This window comes from Colobus angolensis, unplaced genomic scaffold (assembly GCF_000951035.1).
Source record: "Colobus angolensis palliatus isolate OR3802 unplaced genomic scaffold, Cang.pa_1.0 Scaffold42, whole genome shotgun sequence".
Taxonomy (NCBI): domain Eukaryota; kingdom Metazoa; phylum Chordata; class Mammalia; order Primates; family Cercopithecidae; genus Colobus; species Colobus angolensis.
In genome coordinates this window covers 2,242,856-2,264,848 of record NW_012117599.1, presented here as the reverse complement: position 1 = coordinate 2,264,848, position 21,993 = coordinate 2,242,856, and the positions used below count along the sequence as shown (strand labels likewise).

Sequence of the window (21,993 nt, the reverse complement as noted above, 5' to 3'; positions counted from 1 at the left end):
ATATAGTCACTGATCATAAAGGCAGAAGGAATTGCTGGGATGCATGAACAGACAAATTTGGGTTGATTCTGTTACAGTTCTCCCCACTGTGAGATGAAAGACTCTGTAAGCAACCGCTATACTCAGTAGCGATTATCAATAGTGATAATAATATTTATCCTTACTCTCTGCCAGGCACTGAGCACTCTACATGTTTTCTTATTCAATTCCTTTATAGACAAATGCATCTAATTGCAGTTTTGTTGTATGTCTTTCCTCTTCATCAAACTTTATAATCCTTTATTCCCCTTTACAATTACTAGTTTCTAGAACAAAACATGTCCCAAATAATCATTTATTAAATAAATGAAAGACTAAAACTAGATATAAATAAATGGCTGAGATTCAAAACTTTTTTTTAAGTTTACCATGTTATAAAACATAATTGTTTGGATTCCACCAAATTTGAATTCTTTGTAGTTGAGGCACAGGATGAAACATAACTATGCTGTTTAAGCGGTGTTTCCTAAAAATATGAATAATGTGAAAAACAGTTTAAGAGATATATTTAGCTTACATAAGAAAACATTCACAAATGATAAAAAGAATTTAAATTGAAATTGAAATACCATTTAGCAGCGTTTTTTGATTATTATTATTATTATTTTTTTGGTTTTACTGTTAACTGTTCTAAGGGATAGCACAGAGATACAGGAAAATGAGCATTCTTTAAAATTCCAAGTAAACTGCTCCCAATTGGGAGGAATAGTTCAATAAACTGTAGTAGTAATTCATATTACTGAATGTTAGTGTAATCACTAAAATTCATCCCAAAACGGCTATTGTAGGGAAAAATGTTCATAACATATGCTAAAGTAAGAACACAGAATACAGAACTGTGCCCACAGCTATTGATTGTTAAAGTAGAACAGGTAGAATTCCACCTGACAACATTCTAGCTGTGTTTAAAAGCAATCACAAAGCATTTTGAAATTGAGAAACTAGTGTGAAACTGGTGATTATCTATTGTTCAACCCTGGTTGAATTCTCCAGCTTCACTGTTTTTCAACTAAATCAGTTCTTCCAGTAAATATTCCAGAGCTTTCTATCAGATTGGCCAAGGAGAGGCTCTGATTGGATGTGTGTAATGGAAATGTAACAGCTGTGTAAATCCCACACAGGGAATCTTTGAATGTAGGTGCAACAGCTTTATAGATATTCCAGTTGTGCCAATGGCCAAGTGCCAAAACTTAAATGTCCGCCTTTCAAACTGAAACACTTGCAGGCTCCATAGAACAAAATGAAAGCAGGGCTACACAACAGCTGGCCAAATGACGTGTCAGTAAGATCATTCATAAACTCATGAGAATATGTTACTACAGTGTAAATTACATGGTGGCCCTTGCCTGTAATCCCAGCACTTTGGAAGAGCGAGGCAGGTGGATCACAAGGTCAGGAGTTCAAGACCAGCTTGGCCAATATGGTGAAACCCCGTCTCTACTAAAAATACAAAAAAATTAGCCAGGCATGATGGCGCACACCTGTAACCCCAGCTACTTGGGAAGTTGAAGCAGGAGAATTGCTTGAACCTGGGAGGCAGAGGTTGCAGTGAGCTGAGATCGCACAATTGCACTCCAGCCTGGGTGACACAGCAAGACTCCGTGTAAAAAAAAAAAAAAAAAAATTACATCTCACAGTTTTTCAATCTAAACTTTTAGAAAATAAAACTCTATTCTCAATTTAACTTTAAATTAACATATTTCAATTGAAACGCTGAGCATTTAAACTGGTATAGTAGATAAGTATATGCTAGCATGGAACAATGCTCATGGATAGGTGGTTGAAAAATGCAAGTACAAAACAGAATGTTCGGTTTGATTTCATCGTGATAAAAACAAAAACAAGGAACAAATGGTCTAGATCTCTATATATACAAAGTAAGAAGGTCTGGCCAGATAACCAGGAGATGATGGGGTGGATGATAACTATTGCTTCTTTCTTTTTCACTTACCTACATTTTCTAATTTTTCTATACACAGAATATATACGTAGGTTTTGTGATAATTGTAGGTTTTGTGATAATTGTTTTAAATTTTTAATTAAAAAGCTTGTCTATCAGTGTACAGTTTTGTGTTCATTGCTATTATATTTAAAAGCAACAAAATGTCATGACTTGACAGCACCCCTAGCCTCTTTGCACCAAATATTCCTTGTCAGCTAAATGGTGAGATGAACAGCCACCTCACAGGTCACTTTAAGTTTTAGATGAGGTATTTGGTGATATCAAATGCTTTACTCAGAACCTAGTATGTGATGAGGGTGCATCGCCTACTAGATTAGGGAGCTTGCCACGGTCCTTCAGGACTAAATGACAGAGCTGGAGCACCAATCCAGGCTATCCGGCCACAAAGCTATGTGCAGAACCCGGAGAAGGACGGACAACACAGGAAGCCTTGACAGGAGGCTGTAAAAGACATTACGGTAATGATGATGATGATGGCTGATGATGTAGACTCTCCAGTGGTGCAGACCAGTCTTCCCAAATTATTTCAATGTTTTTCAAAGCAACCAGCAAATAAAGAGCTTTAAATTCTAGGTTCATTACGTAGCTAAATCAGTTTTATTGTACATACGACTTGGGGATGAGTTAATCTTTTTGAAAGAGCTGAGATAAAATTATCGAGTCCATTTTGCATCTTGTAATGAAGAGTTGCTAGGGCAACCTCTTTGCGCAATACCTCATTTCCAAGGTGACCGATTTGAGGCTGGTTCAGGAAACACTGAAAACCAAAACAGCATTGTGTTCCAGAAGAAGAAAGAGCCCATACATAAGTGATGAATGAAACAAAGAGCTGGAGACAAAGCCAGACACTGCTTTCCAACTCTATGCAGACAGATGTGGCCGTGCACAAACACAAGATGAAGAGGCAGTTAAGATTCTCAGTGAAGTAAGACTCTAGTGTGCTTCCTTTTCAACTCCATTCTACTTTTTGTCTGCTTTTTCATAAAGGTCCATATATCAAAAACGTATACATCCCATGAGGGGGAGATATTTGAGATTATGATTCTGTTATTCTTCCCATTTCCAGTCAGAGAAAATATTAGGAAATCAAAGATACAAAAGTGCTTTGGATGTGAGACCGGAGATCACTGCAGTATATGCCTGTCATCACAGTGATTCTTACTATGAATAAGGGAGGGCAAGTGTGCTGTGCAGTGCCTACCTACGTGCAGGCTGTCTTGAGAACTCACAATGCCACAAAAGGCACCAAGCACAAGTGCCCATGGGATGCACTTGAGAACTGTTCATTCCCTCCCCTGGGCTTTGTGTTCTAGAGGCAGATGACTAGAATGCCCCTCTGAAGAACAGGACCCTCACTACTCATCCTTTATTTATCCCCTGCGTGATATTCCAGGCTGGAATCTGGAGAATCACTCTTGGCATTTTTCTTTCTCTCAGCCCCACATCATTGACTTGACTTTATAAAGAGCTTGAGCCCATCCGCAGTGTTCCAGCCACACAGCCTACTGGTTCCAGCCACCCAGCTCTGCCTGACTGCCCCCATCTCCCCAGCCTCATGCTTCTCCAACTATGCTCTGTGTGCCAGCTAAAACCCCAAATTAACCTCTCTCCTCTGTTAAAAACCCCTCCATTCCCCTCAGGATGAAGTTCAAAATCCTTAATTCAATCAAGGCCCTTCCTTCCCCAGCTTTATCACTTTCTCCACTCACACTAAACTTCTCTGGAATGACAAACATTCTGTCCCTTAGGCTTCCCCAAAGCTCCCCCACTGCCTGGGGCTCTCTTCCCATCTCTCCATCTTCATAACTCCTTCTCTTCCCCCCGGTCTGAACTCAGATGCCCCTAGCTAAGGCAAGCCTTCTGTGGCCACTGAAGCCAGGTGAGGGGCATCTCCTGCGTCTTCATTCAGCACTTCCCACTTGTCACGTTTAACTAGAACTTCTCTCATTTTCATTGCTATTTCCTCCTGAGACTGTCAGTTGTGCTTGGGTAGGAATGTTGGCTTTCTTGTTTGGCGCTGTATTCCAGAGCCCAACACAAGCATATATAATAGGCATAAATGTGTTGAATATTTTTATAATGAAAGTCAACATCTTGGCCGGGCGCGGTGGCTCAAGCCTGTAATCCCAGCACTTTGGGAGGCCGAGACGGGTGGATCACGAGGTCAGGAAATCGAGACCATCCTGGCTAACACACGGTGAAACCCCGTCTCTACTAAAAAAATACAAAAAACTAGCCGGGTGAGGTGGCAGGCGCCTGTAGTCCCAGCTACTCGGGAGGCTGAGGCGGGAGAATGGCCTGAACCCGGGAGGCGGAGCTTGCAGTGAGCTGAGATCCGGCCACAGTACTCCAGCCCGGGCGACAGAGCGAGACTCCGCCTCAACGAAAAAAAAAAAAAGGAAAGTCAACATCTTAAGTGCCTGCTAAGTACTTTCCACTCTATGCATTACTTCTTTTAATCCCATGACAACCTCAGAGTAGGCATATTATTATCCACAGAGTATGGATATGTCACATACATCTCAGAGGAAAAAATTTCTAATTGTTGGACTGAATATTAAGTTTGCTTTTTCAGCATATGAACCAAGGAGGAAAAAATAGGCTGAATAAAGATCTTATATCTGCATACTACTTTCAGGGTTTTCAAAGCATTTCTACACACCTAGGACTAATGATTATCAAGTATTATACAGAGTTCTTCTTAGGAAGAGAGTATTATTTTACTCTGTGGGGCTACATACTAGTGAAAATGTACCATGAATTTGGAGGATGATTTGAATTATCAAAATTTAAAATGCATATACTCTTTGGGTCCAACCATCTGACTTGAGGGAATTTATTCCAAAGACAGATTAATACATGTGCCCAAAAATCTACGTGCAAAGAAACCTGTTACAGGAATGTTTGTAAGAGGGGAAGGAAGGACACAATGTAAATATCCATTAATAATGGGGAAGAGCCTTGCAACTACAGGCATGAGACCATCTACCTGTGTGGAAAGGGCTCTAAGACAAAACTTTAAAAATAGTAAATGTATACAGTATTGTCTTATTCACGTTTACTAAAGTTCTTATGTGTCTATGTATAAATGTTATGTGTGCACGTACTTACATATGCACATGTAGAAAAAGGATTGGAAGGAAATTCACCAAACTATTCAACATCTTTCCTTCATGGATAGGCATGGTGGTGAGAGAAGCCTCCTCTAAAGACTTAAGCATGGTTTAAATCTCATATACTGAGAATTATTCATATATTACTTATCAGATAAAAATAAAGCAGTTAATTAAAAATTAAGTTCCCATTACATTTATATTATTTTATCATTTGCTTTCAGGTCTGTTTTACTTTCTTTTTTTTTTTTTAAGACAAAGTCTCCCTCTGTTGCCAGGCTGGGGTGCAGTGGTGCTATCTCGGCTCACTGCAACCTCTGCCTCCTGGGTTCAAGCAATTCTCCTGCCTCAGCCTCCCGAGTAGCTGGGACTACAGGTGCCCGCCACTACGCCTGACTAATTTTTTTGTATTTTTAGTAGAGATGGAGTTTCACCATGTTGGCCAGGACAGTCTCAATCTCCTGACCTCGTGATCCACCTGCCTCGGTGTCTCAAAGTGCTGGGATTACAGGTGTGAGCCATCGCACCCGGCCAGGTCTGTTTTTCTTAACATTTTTCTCAGTGTATAATTAATATATGTTCAGAGTTAAAAGTACTACAATACAAATTAAAAACTACATAAATTAAAAAAAAAAATCTCCAACAATCACACCACCCAGCTAAACTGTTAACATTTTGGTAAAAGAAAAAAGGGAGGGAAGGAGAAAGTACCACCATGCCTATCTCAGTCACATGTACAACCAAATTTCTAACACACTATATACTCTGATTTTTTTTTCATTTAGCATATTTCATTTAGCATGAGGGTTTTTCATCGTGTGAAACTTATTCTTTAGAAACGTGACATCTGATGAATGCGTGACACTCCATTATATGAATTTGTGTTGTTTTCCATTGTTGGCTACAAGGCAGCAGTAATTTTTCTCTGCACATATACTTCAGTATCTCTAGTTATTTCCTTACGTAGATTCCTAGTAATATATGAATACACTGGGGTAAATATAAGCTCTTAACATTTTACACTAAGGATGCACCAATTCATACTCTCACTAGCAGGATATAAGTGTCCATCCCACCCTATCCTTGCCATTACTGTTTATTGGTGATTTTTAACCTTACCAATTTGATGGGGGAGGTGGTGTCTAATTGATTTTCACTGTGCATTTTTTAAGGCATAGAGTTGGTTACCAGTAAAGTTAAATATTTTTGTATACGATTTTGACTTTTTTTCTTTTTTTCTCCTAAATTTTCCACTGGGGTATTTGTCATTTTCTCATTCTCTTATGGTATGGATGTGTGTGCATGTGTGTATACACACTGAACACTGATTCACACACACACAGTCATTTATACTGATACACACATGTAAGATATCACTCCTACAGCCCTTTTTGTCTGTCATATACGTTGCAGGTATTTTTCTGACATTTGCCTTCATTTTATTTATATGTTTCTAAGCAAAATAGCATTTTTACTTCCTTGGCCTGTAAATCTTTCCTTTCTGGTTTCTTCCTTGGATTTTATGCTTCTGCTTCCCTATCCTACCATATTTTTTTCAAGAAATTTACTTTTCACTCTAACTCAAGTTGTTGGGACATTTAGAAGGAGACATAAAAAGCCCAGGAAAATTCTATTTCTAAGTAGAGTTCAGTAAATATATTCTGTCACAAATAAAACTCAAGACTAGTAATATAACTGCAGAGAATATGAAGGAGCTGTCCCCAAACCTCCTAGAAGAAATAAATCAGTGTTCAGTTTCTCCCTGTTGCTTCTAGAAGAAGTCAAGTTCAAGTGGTGAAGTTGACATCTGACTAATCAGGTATAAATCAAAACTGCCAACCACAAGGGTAACAGCCAGGAACAGGAGCATTCACCTTGAGGCGAAGTAGCCAGGAACCAGCCTAGAGGAGCACACACACGCAGCCTCCGGAGGGAGAGTCGCTGGTCATCCCAAACCGGCAGGCAGGTGGGCCTCCATGGGTGATAATGTTTTAAATGTGCTAATAGAAAAAAAATTCACCAATTCATCTGCTTCTTCCAATACATCAAATCTCAGCTATTTCAAGGTCAGTTAGAAAAGGTCTTTTCATTTTTTAAAAAACTTTCTCCTGCCTTTGATCTTTTCAACTTCTTTTTATGGAAAATTTCAAATACACAAAAAAGCAGAAAGAATAGTAAAACGACCCTTCTCAACAAGTCTTACCCAAATGCAACAATGATCGACGTGTGGTCTATCTATTTCATCTACTCCCCCCAGCCCACCACACTACTCCACCACTCCGATTACCAAGCATCCCATCATTTCCTCTGCAAAGATTTCAGCATGAGACAGGTCTTTTAAGGATATTGTTTCCATTCAGGGACTGCAAAGCCTGAAATGTTTCTATTTAAATCGTTAGTTGCTGTTGTATTTGCCAGGAAGCACTGAGGTTCGGTCTTCATGTTCTCACGGTTTTGGTGTTCTTCATCCCACTGCAGTCTGACCCGAGATTAGCCGTCCCACTGGAATTATTCTTGTAAAGATGAGCACCTCCTTGTTGCCAAATTCAGTGTTAAGTTTTCGGTAGTACTTCCTTGACCTTCCTCCACATTTAACCCTACTACGCCCTCCCATTGGAAGCTGTTTCTCTCCTCTCAGGACCCACCTAGGACAGTCTGGTGGTTCTTTTGTTAACATGTGGCTGGCTTGTGTGCTCTCTTAACTTTTTCCTTTGGAGGTTTTTTGATGCAAAAGATGCCACTCCATTTAGGAAGAGAAGGTAAGCAAAGGAAGGACATAATCTCTCGCAAGTCATCCCTTGCCTTTCATAAGGGATGATATTTGATGTTCACTCATGACGCTGACCTAGAGTTTTCAATCATTTCTGCAGTCCTATACTTCTATCCGTTAGCAACGAGCCGCCGAGTGCCAACCCAACCGAGATCAGTTTCCTCCCAGCTTAAAAAGAGAATTCTTATTTTCCTTGTTTTTGAGACAAGATCTCTCTTTGTCAACCAGGCTGGAGTGCAGTGCCGTAATCACTACTCACTGCAGCCACAATCTCTGAGGCTCAAGCGATCCTCCCACCTCAGTCCCCCAAGTAGCTGGTGCTACAGGTGCATGCCACCATGCCTGGCTAATTTTTGTATTTTTTGTAGAAACAGAGTTTCACGATGTTGCCCAGGCTGGTCTCAAACTCCGGGATTCAAGGGATCCGCCCACCTCAGCCTGCCAAAGTGCTGGGGTTACAGGTATGGGCCACCACGCCCAAATTCTTAAGAGCCTCTCTCTCCCCCTTTTACTGCCTTTACAAATATTTTTCCCCCCAATGGCTAAAATACATTTCTGTTACAACCATACAAGAAATTGGACTACTTTTTATTTGAGCAGAAAATGAAAATGGCCTCAAGTAGGGACGCATAGACAATCAGTTTACCTCATCAAAGACCTTAGACATGACATGCTTGTCCAGGACAGGAACATAGGTGGAGCTGTGGGGGACCGCTGCCACTGACAAGGCATCCATGAGGGTGAGTTTCTTGGCAACCAAGCCATAGGTCTTGAGCCAGTTTTCTGAAGACGCATCTGAAGAACTAAGAACACAAGGAGGTGGTGCTTTTAATTTTTCAACTTGACGGGTCACCAACAAAAGCATAACAGAACTGTCTTCGTCAAATTAAAGAACTCACCTGTGGTCGTAAACCTGGCTTCCTTCTCGGGTCACCCTTTCTGACGATGTGTCATCAAGACACTCCTCAGGCAGCGGGATGCTCGTTTCTGTGGAAGGGGAAGTGGCAGTTGTACATTTTCCTCATATATGGGTTTTACATAAAATGCAAAGGGATCACGCTTGTCTCAGTTCAGCTGTGACTGAGAGCCAATAAATGGACCACATTTCAGAGAACGTATCCTGGTCAGAGCGGGCTCTCAGGCAAGATTCCTTTGCAATTTATATTACAGACCAATGCATGGGTAAATACAGCACTACCACTGTCTTGAGACTATGAGACATATTCATTCTTTCATTCAGAAAACACACTTCTAAAAAGTGTGCAATAAAATACCATTAACTGATGATTGTTCAATATTGACCTTTTGGACTCTCCCAAATTATATAAGAGAGCCTTGATCAACATTTTAATTTCTGATAGATTGTTTTGTGGTTCTTCAGCTTTCTGTAGAAAACCATAAAACCTGTTAGGTCCTGTTTAGTTGTAAGTTCAAATTTTCAAATTAATATTTGGAGTTTTAAATATATCCTTATATAAATGTGTATTTATAAATGAAAAGGGATATTTGTTGAATGAGCAGCATTCAGAAGGAGGTGTGTTTGGGCATGAGCTAGTTAAATAGCTAAGAACTCATATCCCAGTCATCATTTGATAAGCCCTTTAAGGAATGTAGACAACTTAGAAAATACGGCCAGTTAATTGAAAGTGAGCCACTGTGCCTGGCCAAAATCCCAGCACTCTGGGAGGCTGAGGCGGGTGGATCACCTGAGGTCAGGAGTTTGAGACCAGCCTGACCAACATGGTGAAACCCTGTGTCTACTAAAAGTACAAAATTAGACTGGCCTGGTGGTGGGCACCTGTAATCCCAGTTCCTCGGGAGACTGAGGCAGGAGAATCGCTTGAACCAGGGAGGCAGAGGTTGCAGTGAGCCAAGGTTGCAGCACAACACTCCAGCCTAGGTAACAGAGTGAGACACTGTCTCAAAAAAAAAAAAAAAAAAAAAAAAACTGAGGAAAAGATACCACACAGATCAGCAATGAAGAAAACAGAGTTCAATTGAACTATGACTGTGCCGCCACAGGGGTACATTTGCCACGTGGCCAAATTTATCAACTATTTGAAATATAAGAAAAATGCTACAGGCATCAAACATGTCGAAATTTATTACTTTAAGATTAATAATTTTATCAATAGTAATAACAATTGAAGGAAAAATCACATTTTCTTTATATGCAGCCCCCAAAGGGCTGACAATTTGGACCAGAGAGGGGCTCATCTGGTAGCATCATCCATTGAAGAATGGGAAGGAAAAAACCAACTATGAAATATGACAGTTTCAAAATCAAACCATGAAGGGACAGCAGCAAGACCATAGTTATGTGAGCCGCGTGTGTATTAAACACCCAGGCACCATAAGCACAAGGCCAGCTCTCAGAAAATCCAGGTCATAAAGCAGGCAGACCTGACTTACAAGGGATTCCCTTGAATAGGAAGCAATCTGGGCCCATTTAAAATATGATTTCACCGACATATCTACTACACGCAGCTCTTTCCGGAACAGATCCACCGGGGAAAGGGAGGCTGGTTGGCCACGGAGACCCTTTCTGGCTTGCCTTTGTCACTTAGAGCAGTCCTCTGGCTGCTGGCATTGGAGAGGCCATCCTTCCTTTCACTGCCAGCTGAGCTCCTGAGGGAGGACATCCGGCTCCTGAGCAGGCTGGTTTTGGTTGATTCTGTTGGTACCACAGAGAGAAGAGTTAAAGGAATTGGGGGTGGAAGGAGATGCTTCATTAGATACAACTATTTTATCAGCTCCTTAAAGTAAGAATGCAACTTTAGTTTCCCAACCCTCCGAGGATGGTGCTGTCACAAACTGAAAGTGGCTGGGATGTCTTGCTCCCTTTATCTGAATTGATGTTGGGCCCCTCCTGGAGAGACGTCGGCTTCCACGCTCATTCAGGCTGCCGGCAGAACTCAGCTCCTTGCAGTTGCAGGGCTAAGCCCCGTTTCCTTGCTGGCTGTAGCCCAGGGCCTCTCTCAGCTGCTTAAGGTACCCTTATTACTTCTCACGCGACTCTTTCATCTTCAAGCGCACTGACTTCCTCTTGCGGTTCAAATCTCTCTCACTTTCTCTTCTGCCACCAGCTGGAAATAGCTCCTGCTTTTCACGATTCCCACAGTTACACTGGACCCACCTAGATAACCCTGTCTAGGCCAGCGTAACCTGGTCATGAGAGTGACGTGTCATCATATTCAAAGGTTGCAGGGTTCAGGGCAGGACATCTTTGGTAAGCCATTCTAGAAATTCTGCCCGCCACAATTGCTGTCCAGATCTTTGTTTGTGTTATTTTCTACCCTCTGATGGGTCCCTTCTACAGGCAAATGACAACTTAGCAAATATTGACCTTGAATCTGTGTGCTTTAGAGGACAATGAGCCTGTGCCAAATCATGTTGATTACTTTTTATATTTGATAACATAAACCACACTAATTGTAAGTGTAGTCTGTACTTCATAATTTGGAGGCTTTAGACGTACCTTGTTCCAAGTCTTTATGTCAGCATTCGTGAATGAAATGTGTCTGTGTTTTCACTGAGAGGACATACCCTCTCCTACAAGACATCAGACAGAGCAAAGATTGGCTAGTAATCTGCAAATGGGTAGCTTTCACACAGAAAAGTAACACCAGTGGTCTCCATGCATAGAGAAGGAGGGTGCTAGATGGTAATCACTGTTTCTCTAGGCAACAAAAGGGTAAGCCCTGCCGTGGTTGTCTCTGTACACAGGAACTAAGAAAACTAAATTTTCTTAGAAGCTATGTCTGTGAGAAAAAGAAATAAATAATCCGAATCAGAGAGCTGAGCTGCTGCCGCTGTCCACCCTGGCAAGCCACCTGGACCAACATTGCCGGGCAAAACAATCAGATTCATGTGAGCCAGATGAAAATGAAATTCAGCTCCCCAAGCCTCCAAACATAAAAATTACACCATTCCCAAAGGCCGCAAACGTGGAATGAAACATTTATCTAGCAGTGGAGTCAAGCATTTAGCTCCTCGCCTGACTCTGTAGGATCAGTCATGGCTTTTCATCACTCCTCTACCTCACAAATGGAAACAAAATAGAAACTCAGCATATGATTCTCTCCCAATACCAAGCATCCCAAATCTAAGTGAAACGGTGGCAGTGACAATTGGCCATTAAAATGTTTAAGACAAGTAGCAACTCTGGTAAAACTCAGGTTCACTGGAGCAGGCAGGCAGGACTGGAAAAGGGGACCCAGCCACACAAGTGGCCAGTGTGGGAAGCCTGTTTCTTCCCATGTACAATGCTTCCGCCTGTACAGAGGGAGCGGGAGCATGTGGACAGATCCTGCAGGAGGGCCAGTCTCCAGTTAGTGGCCTGTTCCGGGAAGCCTCTTGGTCCCTGTAGGTTCAAGGCCCTCCTCCCTGCCAGCAACGTGGGGACACCCCAGAGACAGCACTGGGGGAAGCTGCTGCAACTCTCCCCTCGGAGATATCTAACAGCCTGGTCTGAGGGATGCCTGCTGCCACCTCGGGCAGCACCAGCAGGGACCAGTAGGAGCCCCAGAAACAGCAGAAACACAAGCACCAAAATATCAACAATATCACAGAGCCTGTGAAAATTAAGTGGCCATCAGAACCACAGCCCACAAAAGTAGGTCAAGGCCCACATGCTAAATTTAAACAGGGTGACTACTTCCTAAAATAAAATACTTAAATGAGATGCAGAGTAACTAACATAATAGACAAAATGTCCAGGATACTATCAAAAATCACCCATCATATCAGTAACTAGAAAAACAATCTCTCCTTCAATCAGAAAAAGCAAACGCATGATGCCAACACCAAGAAGAATCAGGAGTTGGAACTATCTGACAAGGATTTTAAAGAGGCTACCCATAAAAGTCCTTCCACAATTAATTATACATTCTCTGGAAACAAAAGAACAAATAGAAAGAAAATCAAGAATACCTCTAGCTAGACAGAAAAAAGACAAAAAGAGAGAAGACATATGAAAGCACTAATATCGAGAGTTCATTGCTAAAGATCTTGCAGCCATTAAAAAAGTTAACAAAGGGATACAAAAAACCACTTTGCCCTCATAAATTTGATAAATTAGAAACAACAGACCAATTACTCAGAAACCACAAACTGCCAAAACTCGACCAACCTGAAATGGACAATATCCTTAAAACCATTGCAGAAATGGCATTCATCATGAAAAATCTGGAAAAGAAATCCCTAGGCCCAAATGGCTCCATGATAACTCTACCAGACATTCAAAGAAGAATTACATCAATTTCTTCCAGGAATAGAAGAGGAGGGACAATTTTCTAACCCATTTGGTGAGGACAGTATTAGCTTGATACCAAAGCTGGATGAAGACAGTATTAAAGAAGAGAAATAAATAAAACTATAGATCAATAGCTTTCATGAACTTCGATACCAAAATCCTCAACAAAATACTAACGAATGGAATCCAGTGATGCATTAAAAGAATTATACACTGAGACTAAGTGGGAAATATTCCAAGATATACAAGGCTGCTTCCACATTTGAAAATAAATTAACGTCATCCACCATGTCAACAGACTAAAGAAGAAAAAGCCTGTCTCAGTTGACACAGAAAAAGCGTTTGGTAAAATCCAGCACCCATTCATGATAAAAACTCCCAGAAAGCTAGAAATGTGTGGAACTTCCTTAACCGGATAGAGGTTTCCTTTAATCTTTTTCTAGAAGTTTTATGGTTTTCCGTTTTACATTTAAATCCATGGTCCCTGTGAGGTTAGGGTCAAGCTTCTTTTCCTTTTTCGACTGTAGATAGTGCTTCAGCGTCTTTGTTGAAAAGGCTTTACTGCCTCCATTGAGTGAACTTTGCACCTTTGTCAGATCACTTGGGGATATTTGTGTGGGTTAAATCTAGGCCCTGTTCCACCTATCCCTCTGCTAACACCACGCTGTCTTCATTAATGTGGTTATGTGGTAAGCCTTAATATCCAGTACAGTGATTTTTCCAACTTCACTCTCTTTTTCAAAATTATTTTAGCTATTGTAGAACCTGAAGTTTCTGTATATATTTTAGAATACACTCGTATATGTTTATAAAAACATTTTTGGGATTCTATTAGGAATTTCATAGATAAATGAGGTGAGAATTGTCATCTGTCACACCAATTCATTCAACCTCTGAACATAGTATCTCAATTTATGTAGGTCTTCTTTAGTGTCTTACAGACGAATTTTATAATTTTCAGCATACAGATTCTGCACGTACTTTGTTACACGTTCACCTAATGTATTTTATCTGGAGCAACTATGAATGGCTTTAATATAGGTTGCTGTATATTCGCTGTTAGTGTATCAAAATGTAACTGGTTTTGTGCGTCCTGCAGCCAGAGACCTTGCTGAGCTCAGTAGCTCCGGGACTTGTATTTTTGGTACATCCCTTGCTGTTTTCCACATAGACAATACGATATCTGCAAATGGGGACAGTTTTATTTCTTCTTTCCAATCTTTCTTGCTTTGTTTTTTCTTCTTGCCTCGCTGCAGTGGTTAAAACTTCCCGTGCTACGTTGAATAAGGGTGGTGACAGCAGGCATCCCTTTCCCCAGTTTTAGGGGGAAATAATTCAGTCTTTCACCACTTAGTTCGATTTTAGCTGTAGGAAGGGTGTGCAAGTGAGGTGGGTGTGGTTATAAAAGAGCAGCATGAAGGATTCCCGTGGTGATGGGACTCTTCTTGACTGTAGTGGTAGAAACACAAACCTATACACGTGATCGAACCATGTAGACCTAAACATAGACTGTCAGACACACACAACACACACACACACTCACACAGGCACAAGTAAAACTGGACAATTTGAATAAGACCTGTGGATTGTATCAATATCAATATCCTGGTTTCAATATTGGACTATTATTTTGCAAGATGTTACCATTGGGGAAACAGGATGAAGGGTAGGTACATATAAGATCATGTGAATGTACAATTATTTTAATGAAATTTTTAATTTAAAAAACCCCACAGGTTTAATGCTTCTTAAAAATATTACGTGGGTTTAGTTTTATTCTATCTTCTTGCCTTGAAGAGAAACCAGCAAAGAGTCAAGCCATTTTGTTCACTGATACCTGCGTGGAGGACTTTCTTTTTCTGAATCTTTTGATCTGAAAGGCCCCATGGTCCCTTCGACATATTCAGGGATGAAGTTTGTGTTGAATCGACATCAGATTGAGGCTTTGCACATTTTTCTGGGGTTGAAACCATAGAACAGATTTCCTTTTGATGCCTGTTTTGATTTAGACAAAAAGTAGAGCAAAAAAAGAGAGAAAAGAAAATTTCCATCAAGAAGGCAGAGTGAAGTCAATACATTCACGGTGAACACTGCAAACTTAAAGAAGCAAGCCTTCCCCCATCCAGGTTAATATAAAAATAGTCATTTATCCCTGACCAATGCAGAAGAGTGGACAGGGGCCCAGCCTTGGAGTCAGAAGATACAGCTAACATCACAGGTCTGGTCCTTCCTGGCTCTGTGACCTCAGTCAAGCAACTCAATCCTCTCTAAACTTCTTCACTTTCCTCATCTATCAACTGCAGGAAACGTGACCTATACACCTATATAGTGATGACATGGGGCTGATGGGAGGATTCGTAGCGGGGAAAGCCTGTTATAAACAAGTAAGCACTGCAGAAACCCACTCTCTAACCAAAGTGTCTACCAGCAAGCACTTCCAAAAGCTAGAGAAAGGACCTCCTGCCTTGGACCTCCCATGCCAGCAGCAGATCACAGGGAACCATTCTGGAGAATGGAGGGATCCCAGAAACGCTGGAGTGTTTTCCCTGACATGACCTTCTCTGAAGCTCTGAAGACAGCAGCCATACAAAGGAAAACTTCCAGAGCAATCTTCTGCTCCAACACTGTGACGTGTGCCCTCCCTCCTGCACCACTGCCCCTTGACACTTCCGTGGAGCACCTGCCCCGGGTTCCACAGCCCTCTGTGGGTCTGTGCCCGCACTGTGCCCCTCCACGGCAGAAGGAACCAGGCTGACATTCATCTGTGCACCCCAGTTCTCTTACTGCATAGTTTGTACTCAATAAATGGCTTCTTATTTACTTGATTCTTAGTTTATTTGTTCAAAAATTTGAAGTTTAGAAGCTGTCTCTGTGCTTTCACAAATACTTAAAAAAAATGCCATAAAATCTCATTATAAGATGGCCATTATAACATTTACCTCTTTTTACTGGTTCCACAGTCATGCCCTACCCTAAGTCCGTGCAAATGCTTAATTTGCTAACAGGAAGAGAGTGCATTTTGTTGAACAATAAATTCTGATTAATAAATGTATTTTCTTTTTTCCCCCAATTTTCTATCATTCTTTGAACTAAAAAAGACACCCTGGCAGGGTAGGCTGTGATACTTGAGTATCTGGAAAATATTAAATCATTTTAACAAAATTTGACCAATTTCCGGAGTGTTCGGGGGTGGTTTTGATTTTGTTTAAAAACCACGAAATAGAAATGTATTAGAATATAGGATGGGGGCAGTCATGAGAAATCATCTATCCCAAACCCACCGCCACGGCCACCATTTTAAAGATGAGGAAACAGAGGCCCACGCAATGGAGAGGTGTGAAGGGAAGTTTGGGCCTCACCACAGTCACGCAGAGGGAAGTCCAGGCCTCGGCCTCCGGATCCCCGAGTCAGAGCTCCTTCCCCACACAGCGTTCCTCTCTGCCCTGTCAGTGCTTGGGTCTGGGGGCCCGTCTGCACTGCATGGATAACATAAAGGGGAATATGTGGCCTCCTCAAGCCCACGATTAAATTGCTATTAAATTATGAATTCTCTTTGCTTAAAACAATCCTAACTTAATCACACTATGTGATTCTTTTCACTAACAGAAATTTCACAGAGCATTTCAGAAAGGACAAGGGCCCAGGGGCCAAGCCCCGCTCTCGAGAGGCCCCAGCGCAAGGAGACAGGCGGGCAGGCGTGCTCACTTGCTGTCTCCATCCTTTTCCGCATTGTACCACCAGTCCATGATCACGGACTCGGAATAAAGGTCTCGCATCTTCTCCAGGTCACGGTGACCTTGTTCCATTTCCTTAACTAAAAGAGTCAGATCTTCATTCTGCCAAAAGGAGAAGTGAATATGCTGTAAGACTAGATAAAAAGAGCTCAAATTCCAAACATGTTTCTTTTCTTTTCTTTTCTTTTTAGAGACAAGAGGCTCACTCTGTTGTCCACGCTGGTCTTGAACTCCTGGGCTCAAGTGATCCTCTCATCTTGGCCTCCCAAGTACCTGGGGCTACAGCACACGGCCAGCAAATGCCAAACATTTCTAACAGAAAGCCAACTGTATCAGGAAAAGAAGAATCTAAAGAATTTTATGTTGTTCTTATATTATCCCATTTTTAGCCAGCTTTATTGATATGTAATTCACATACAATAAGCTGAACATCTGTAAAATGCACTATTTGAATAGTTTGACTTTCCCACCTGTGAAATCATTCTTACAGTCAAAATAATGAACATATTCATCACCCTCCAAATTCCCTTGTGCCCCATTGTAAATCTGCCCACCCTCCTACAAGCCCTCTCCCTCAAGTCTCCAGGAACTACTCATTGGCTTTCTGCCACTACACATTAGTTTCACTTTTCTAGAACTTTATATAAATGGAATAATACAGAAATTACTCTTTTCTCCTGACTTTCTTCACTTATGTAATTATTTTAAGATTCACCCATGTTGTAGCGTGAATCAATAGTTCATTCATTTCTTATTGCTGAGCTGTATTCTATTGTATACCACTATTAAATACCACGATTTACTTATCCATTCACCTGTTGATGTTGTTTTCGGGTTTGGGCTATTATAAATAAAGTTACACACATTTGCATACAAGTCTTTGCATGGACATTGGCTTACATTCTTCCTGAATAAATATCTAGGAGTAGAATGACTGGACCATGTGGTTTGTGATGTTAAGGTCCTTCATGTCCCTTGTAAGCTATATTCCTAGGTATTTTATTCTCTTTATAGCAGTTGTGAATAGGAGTTCACTCATGATTTGGCTCTCTGCTTGTCTGTTATTGGAGTATAGGAATGCTTGTAATTTTCGCATATTGATTTTGTATCCTTAGACTTAGCTAAAGTTGCTTATCAGCTGAAGGAGATTTTGGGCTGAGATGATGGGTTTTCTAAATATACAATCATGTCATCTGCAAACAGGGACAATTTGACTTCCTTTCTTCCTATTTGAACACCCTTTATTTCTTTCTCTTGCCTGATTGCCCTGGCCAGAACTTCCAACAGTATGCTGAATAGGAGTGGTGAGAGAGGGCATCCTTGTCTTGTGCCGGTTTTCAAAGGGAATGCTTCCAGCTTTTGCCCATTCAGTATGATATTGGCTACGGGTTTGTTATAAATGGCTCTTATTATTTTAAGATATGTTCCATCAATACCTAGTTTATGGAGAGTTTTTAACCTGAAGGGCTGTTGAATTTTACGATGTTGATCCTCTTTTCGTGTGCTTCTTTGCCATCTGTAGATTCTCTTCGGTGAAATGCCTGTGCATATGTTTTGCCTATTTTCTGATTAGATGGTTTGTTTTCTACTGTTGAGTTTTAAGAGTTCTTCATATATTCTAGATACTAAGACCTTTGTCTGATACGTCATTTGCAGATACTTTCTCTAAGTCTGCAGCTCATCTTTTTATGCTCTTAACAGGGTCTCCCAAAGAGTGAAAGCTTTTAATTTTGATGACGTTCAATATATTAATGCTTCCATTTATGGATCATGCTTTTGGAATCAAGACTAAAAATTCTTTGGTAGCCCAACATCCCCACAATTTTTCCCACATTTCTTTCTAGAAGTTTTATAGTTTTATGTTTTTAGATGTAAGTCCATGATCCATTTTGAGCTAAGATGTCCATGAGGTATGAAGTTTAGGTTGGGGTTGATTATTTTGCCTTTGGATATCCAATTGCTCCAACCATTTATTCAAATGGCTATCTTTCCTCCACTGGATTGCTTCTGCATCTTTGTCGAAAATCAGTTGAGCATGTTGTGTGGGTGTGTTTCTATAACTGTTCCATTGGTCTACGTGTCTGTTTCTGCACTAAAGCCATACATCTTGATGAATGCAGCTACATAGTAAGCCTTAATATTGCGTATAATGATTCTTCCCACTTTATTTTTCTTTGTCAAGATTGTTTAAACTTTTTTAGAGCCTGTGACTTGTCACATAAATTTCAGATAGGCTTAACTATGTCTGTAAAAAACATTTCTGGGGTTTTTATAGAAATTTTAATAAACCTGTAGATCAAGCTGGGGAGAACTGACGTCTCTAATATGTTGAGTCATTCAATCCATGAACAGAACATGTCTTTCCATTTATTTAGATCTTCTTTGATATCTTCAGCATTTTGTAATTTTCAACATAAAACTTCTGTACATACTTTTTAGGTGCATAAACATTTCATCTTCTTTGAAACTCAATTATAATTGGTATTGGGTATTTAATTTTCACTTCCACATGCTCACTGTTACTTTATCAAAATGTGATTGAATTGTGTGTGTATTAATTTTGTGACTTTGCTGAAATCTCGTAAAAGTTCTAGTTTTTTTTTGTAGATCTCCTGGGGTTTTCTATGTAGATAATATGTTACCTACAAATAAAAAGTTTTATTTCTTCCTTCCCAATATGTATGCCTTTTATTTCTTTTCGTGCTTTGTTGCCATGGTTAGAACTTCCAGTAGTACATTGAATCAGAGTGGTGAGAATAGATGTCTTTGACTCTCTTCTAATCTTGAGGGGAAATCATTCAGCCTTTCACTACTAAGTATGACTTTAGCTGTAGGTGTTATATTGATGTTCTTATTAAGCTGAGGAAGTTCTCCTCTATTTCTATTTTGCTGAGAGTTTTTATTATGAATGGTGTCGAATTCGGTCAAGGCTTTTTCTGTATCAATTGATACAACCATACGATTTTTCTTCTTTAACCTGTTGATATGCTGGATTATACTAATAGATTTTCTAATGTTGAAACAATCAGTTACAAATTTCTTGAAACAAATGATCAAATATTTCCAATATACAAAAACAAATAGCCAGGTGGGGTGGCTCATGCCTGTAACCTCAGCACGTTGGGAGGCCAAGGCAGGTGGATCACATGAGGTCAGGAATTCGAGATCAGCCTGGCCAGCATGGGGAAACCCTGTCTCTATTAAAAATACAAATTAGCTGGGCATGGTGGCCAGTGCCTATGTAATCCCAGCTACTTGGGAGGCTGAGGCAGAAGAATTGCTTGAACCACAGTGGTGGAGATTGCAGTGAGCCAAGATTGTGCCACTGCACTACAGCCTGGGTAAAAAAAAGAACAAATATTTTTGTATATATGGAGTAAATCCCCCTTGATCATAGTGTATAATTTTTAATACATTGCTGAAATCATTTTACTAATATTTTGTTAAGGATTTTTGCATGATATATTTCAAAAAATCCTTTTAGTTGAACCTACCTTTTTAGAATTAAAGTGAGTTTTTTGAAAGCAGCACATAGTTTGGTTGTGTTTTTTTTTTTTTTTTTTTAAATTCACTCTGCTGTATCTGTCTTTTGATTGGTATAATTAGACCATTAATTTAAAAAGTATTATTGACATGTTAGCACTTACTTCCAGTATTTTATAGTTCATTTTCTCTGTTCTCATTCCTCTGTTCTTTTTCCTTGCATTCCTTTGGGTTATTTAAACTTTTTTTTCCTTACAATTCTATTTTGATTTATTTACATAATTTTTGAATGTAGACCTTTGTATGCCTTTTGTAATGAATCCTGTCAGTATGACAGCATATACATGTGACTTATAACAGTCCCAGCATCAAGATTTTACTCCTTCAATGAAAATAAGTAAACATCACTTCCATTTAGGCCCCTTTACCTTCTCCAGCTTCAAATACTATTGTCTTCAGTGTTGCATGATGTTACAACTTTTGTTTCAATCATTAAAAATATGATTTGTAAATCTCATGAAGAAAAGGATAGATTATATCTCCCAATATTTCTGCTCTTTCTTCTTTTCTTTCTAATGCTTCAATTATATCTTTTATAATTTCCTTTCGCTTGAAAAACCTCCTGCAAACAATCAATAAAAATAAGTTTTCTAACAATAAGTTCTTTTAGTTTTTATTTATCTGAGAATATTTTTATCTCCCCTTCATCCTTGAAAGATAGTTTTGTGAAATATAAAGTTTGGGGTTGCTAATACCTGTAATCTCAGCACTTTGGGAGGCTGAGGCAGGAGGACTGCTTGAGGCCAGGAGTTCAAGACCAGCCTGGGCAACATAGTGTGACCCTGTCTCTACAAATGAAAAAATTAGCCACGCATGGTGACACACACCTGTAGTCCTAACTACTTGGAAGCCTGAGGCAGGAGAATCACAGGAGCCCAACAGTTTAGGGCTTCAGTGAGCCAAGATTGTGCCACTGCACTCCAGCCTGGGTAATGCAGTAAAACTCTGTCTCTAAAAATAAAATAAAATAAAATAATAAAATTCATGGTTAATGGTTCTTTCCTTTCATACTTGAAAAATATTGTGCCATTTTTCCCCTGGCTTCTTTGGTCTTGGACAGAAAGTCTGCTGTCAAATCTGCAATTGAATTGGTGTCATTTTTATCACTTTTTTCTTTGTCTTTAATTTTCAAATGTTTAACTATGACACATCTTGGCCTGGATTTCTTTGGGCTTATCCTGTTTGGAGTTTACTCAGATTCTTGAATCTGTATATTTGTATATTTCACCAACTTTGGGAAGTTTTCGGCTATTATTTTGTCACTTTTTTTCAGTCCCATTTTCCTTCTTGTTTCTTTTGTGGACTCTGATGATACTAATGCTGGATATTCTGTCATTGTCTCACAGGTCCCTGTAGTTCTATTTACCTTTTTTTTGTTGTTGTTGTTCTATTTTCTCTCTGTTGTTTAGAATGACTGAATTTTGTTGTTCTGACGTGAAGTTCACTGACATTATCTTGTCATCTCTACTTCACTATTGAACCTACCTACTGAGGTTTTAAAATTTTCTGTTCTTGTATTTTTCAGTTCACAAAGTTCCACTTGGATTTTTTTTTTTTTTTTTGTAATTCTTACTTAT

At 40.0% G+C, this 21,993-nt stretch overlaps 1 protein-coding gene across 1 annotated transcript in view; it reads right to left on the bottom strand.

Moving 5' to 3' along the window:
- VWA3B (von Willebrand factor A domain containing 3B) overlaps nt 1-21,993 on the bottom strand; it is a 254,456-nt gene that overhangs the window by 68,953 nt on the left and 163,510 nt on the right. Inside the window, 5 exon segments of the mRNA XM_011956652.1 lie at nt 8,532-8,688; nt 8,785-8,872; nt 10,440-10,559; nt 14,977-15,134; nt 16,845-16,975. Of these exon segments, the coding sequence (XP_011812042.1) occupies nt 8,532-8,688; nt 8,785-8,872; nt 10,440-10,559; nt 14,977-15,134; nt 16,845-16,975 (654 nt within the window).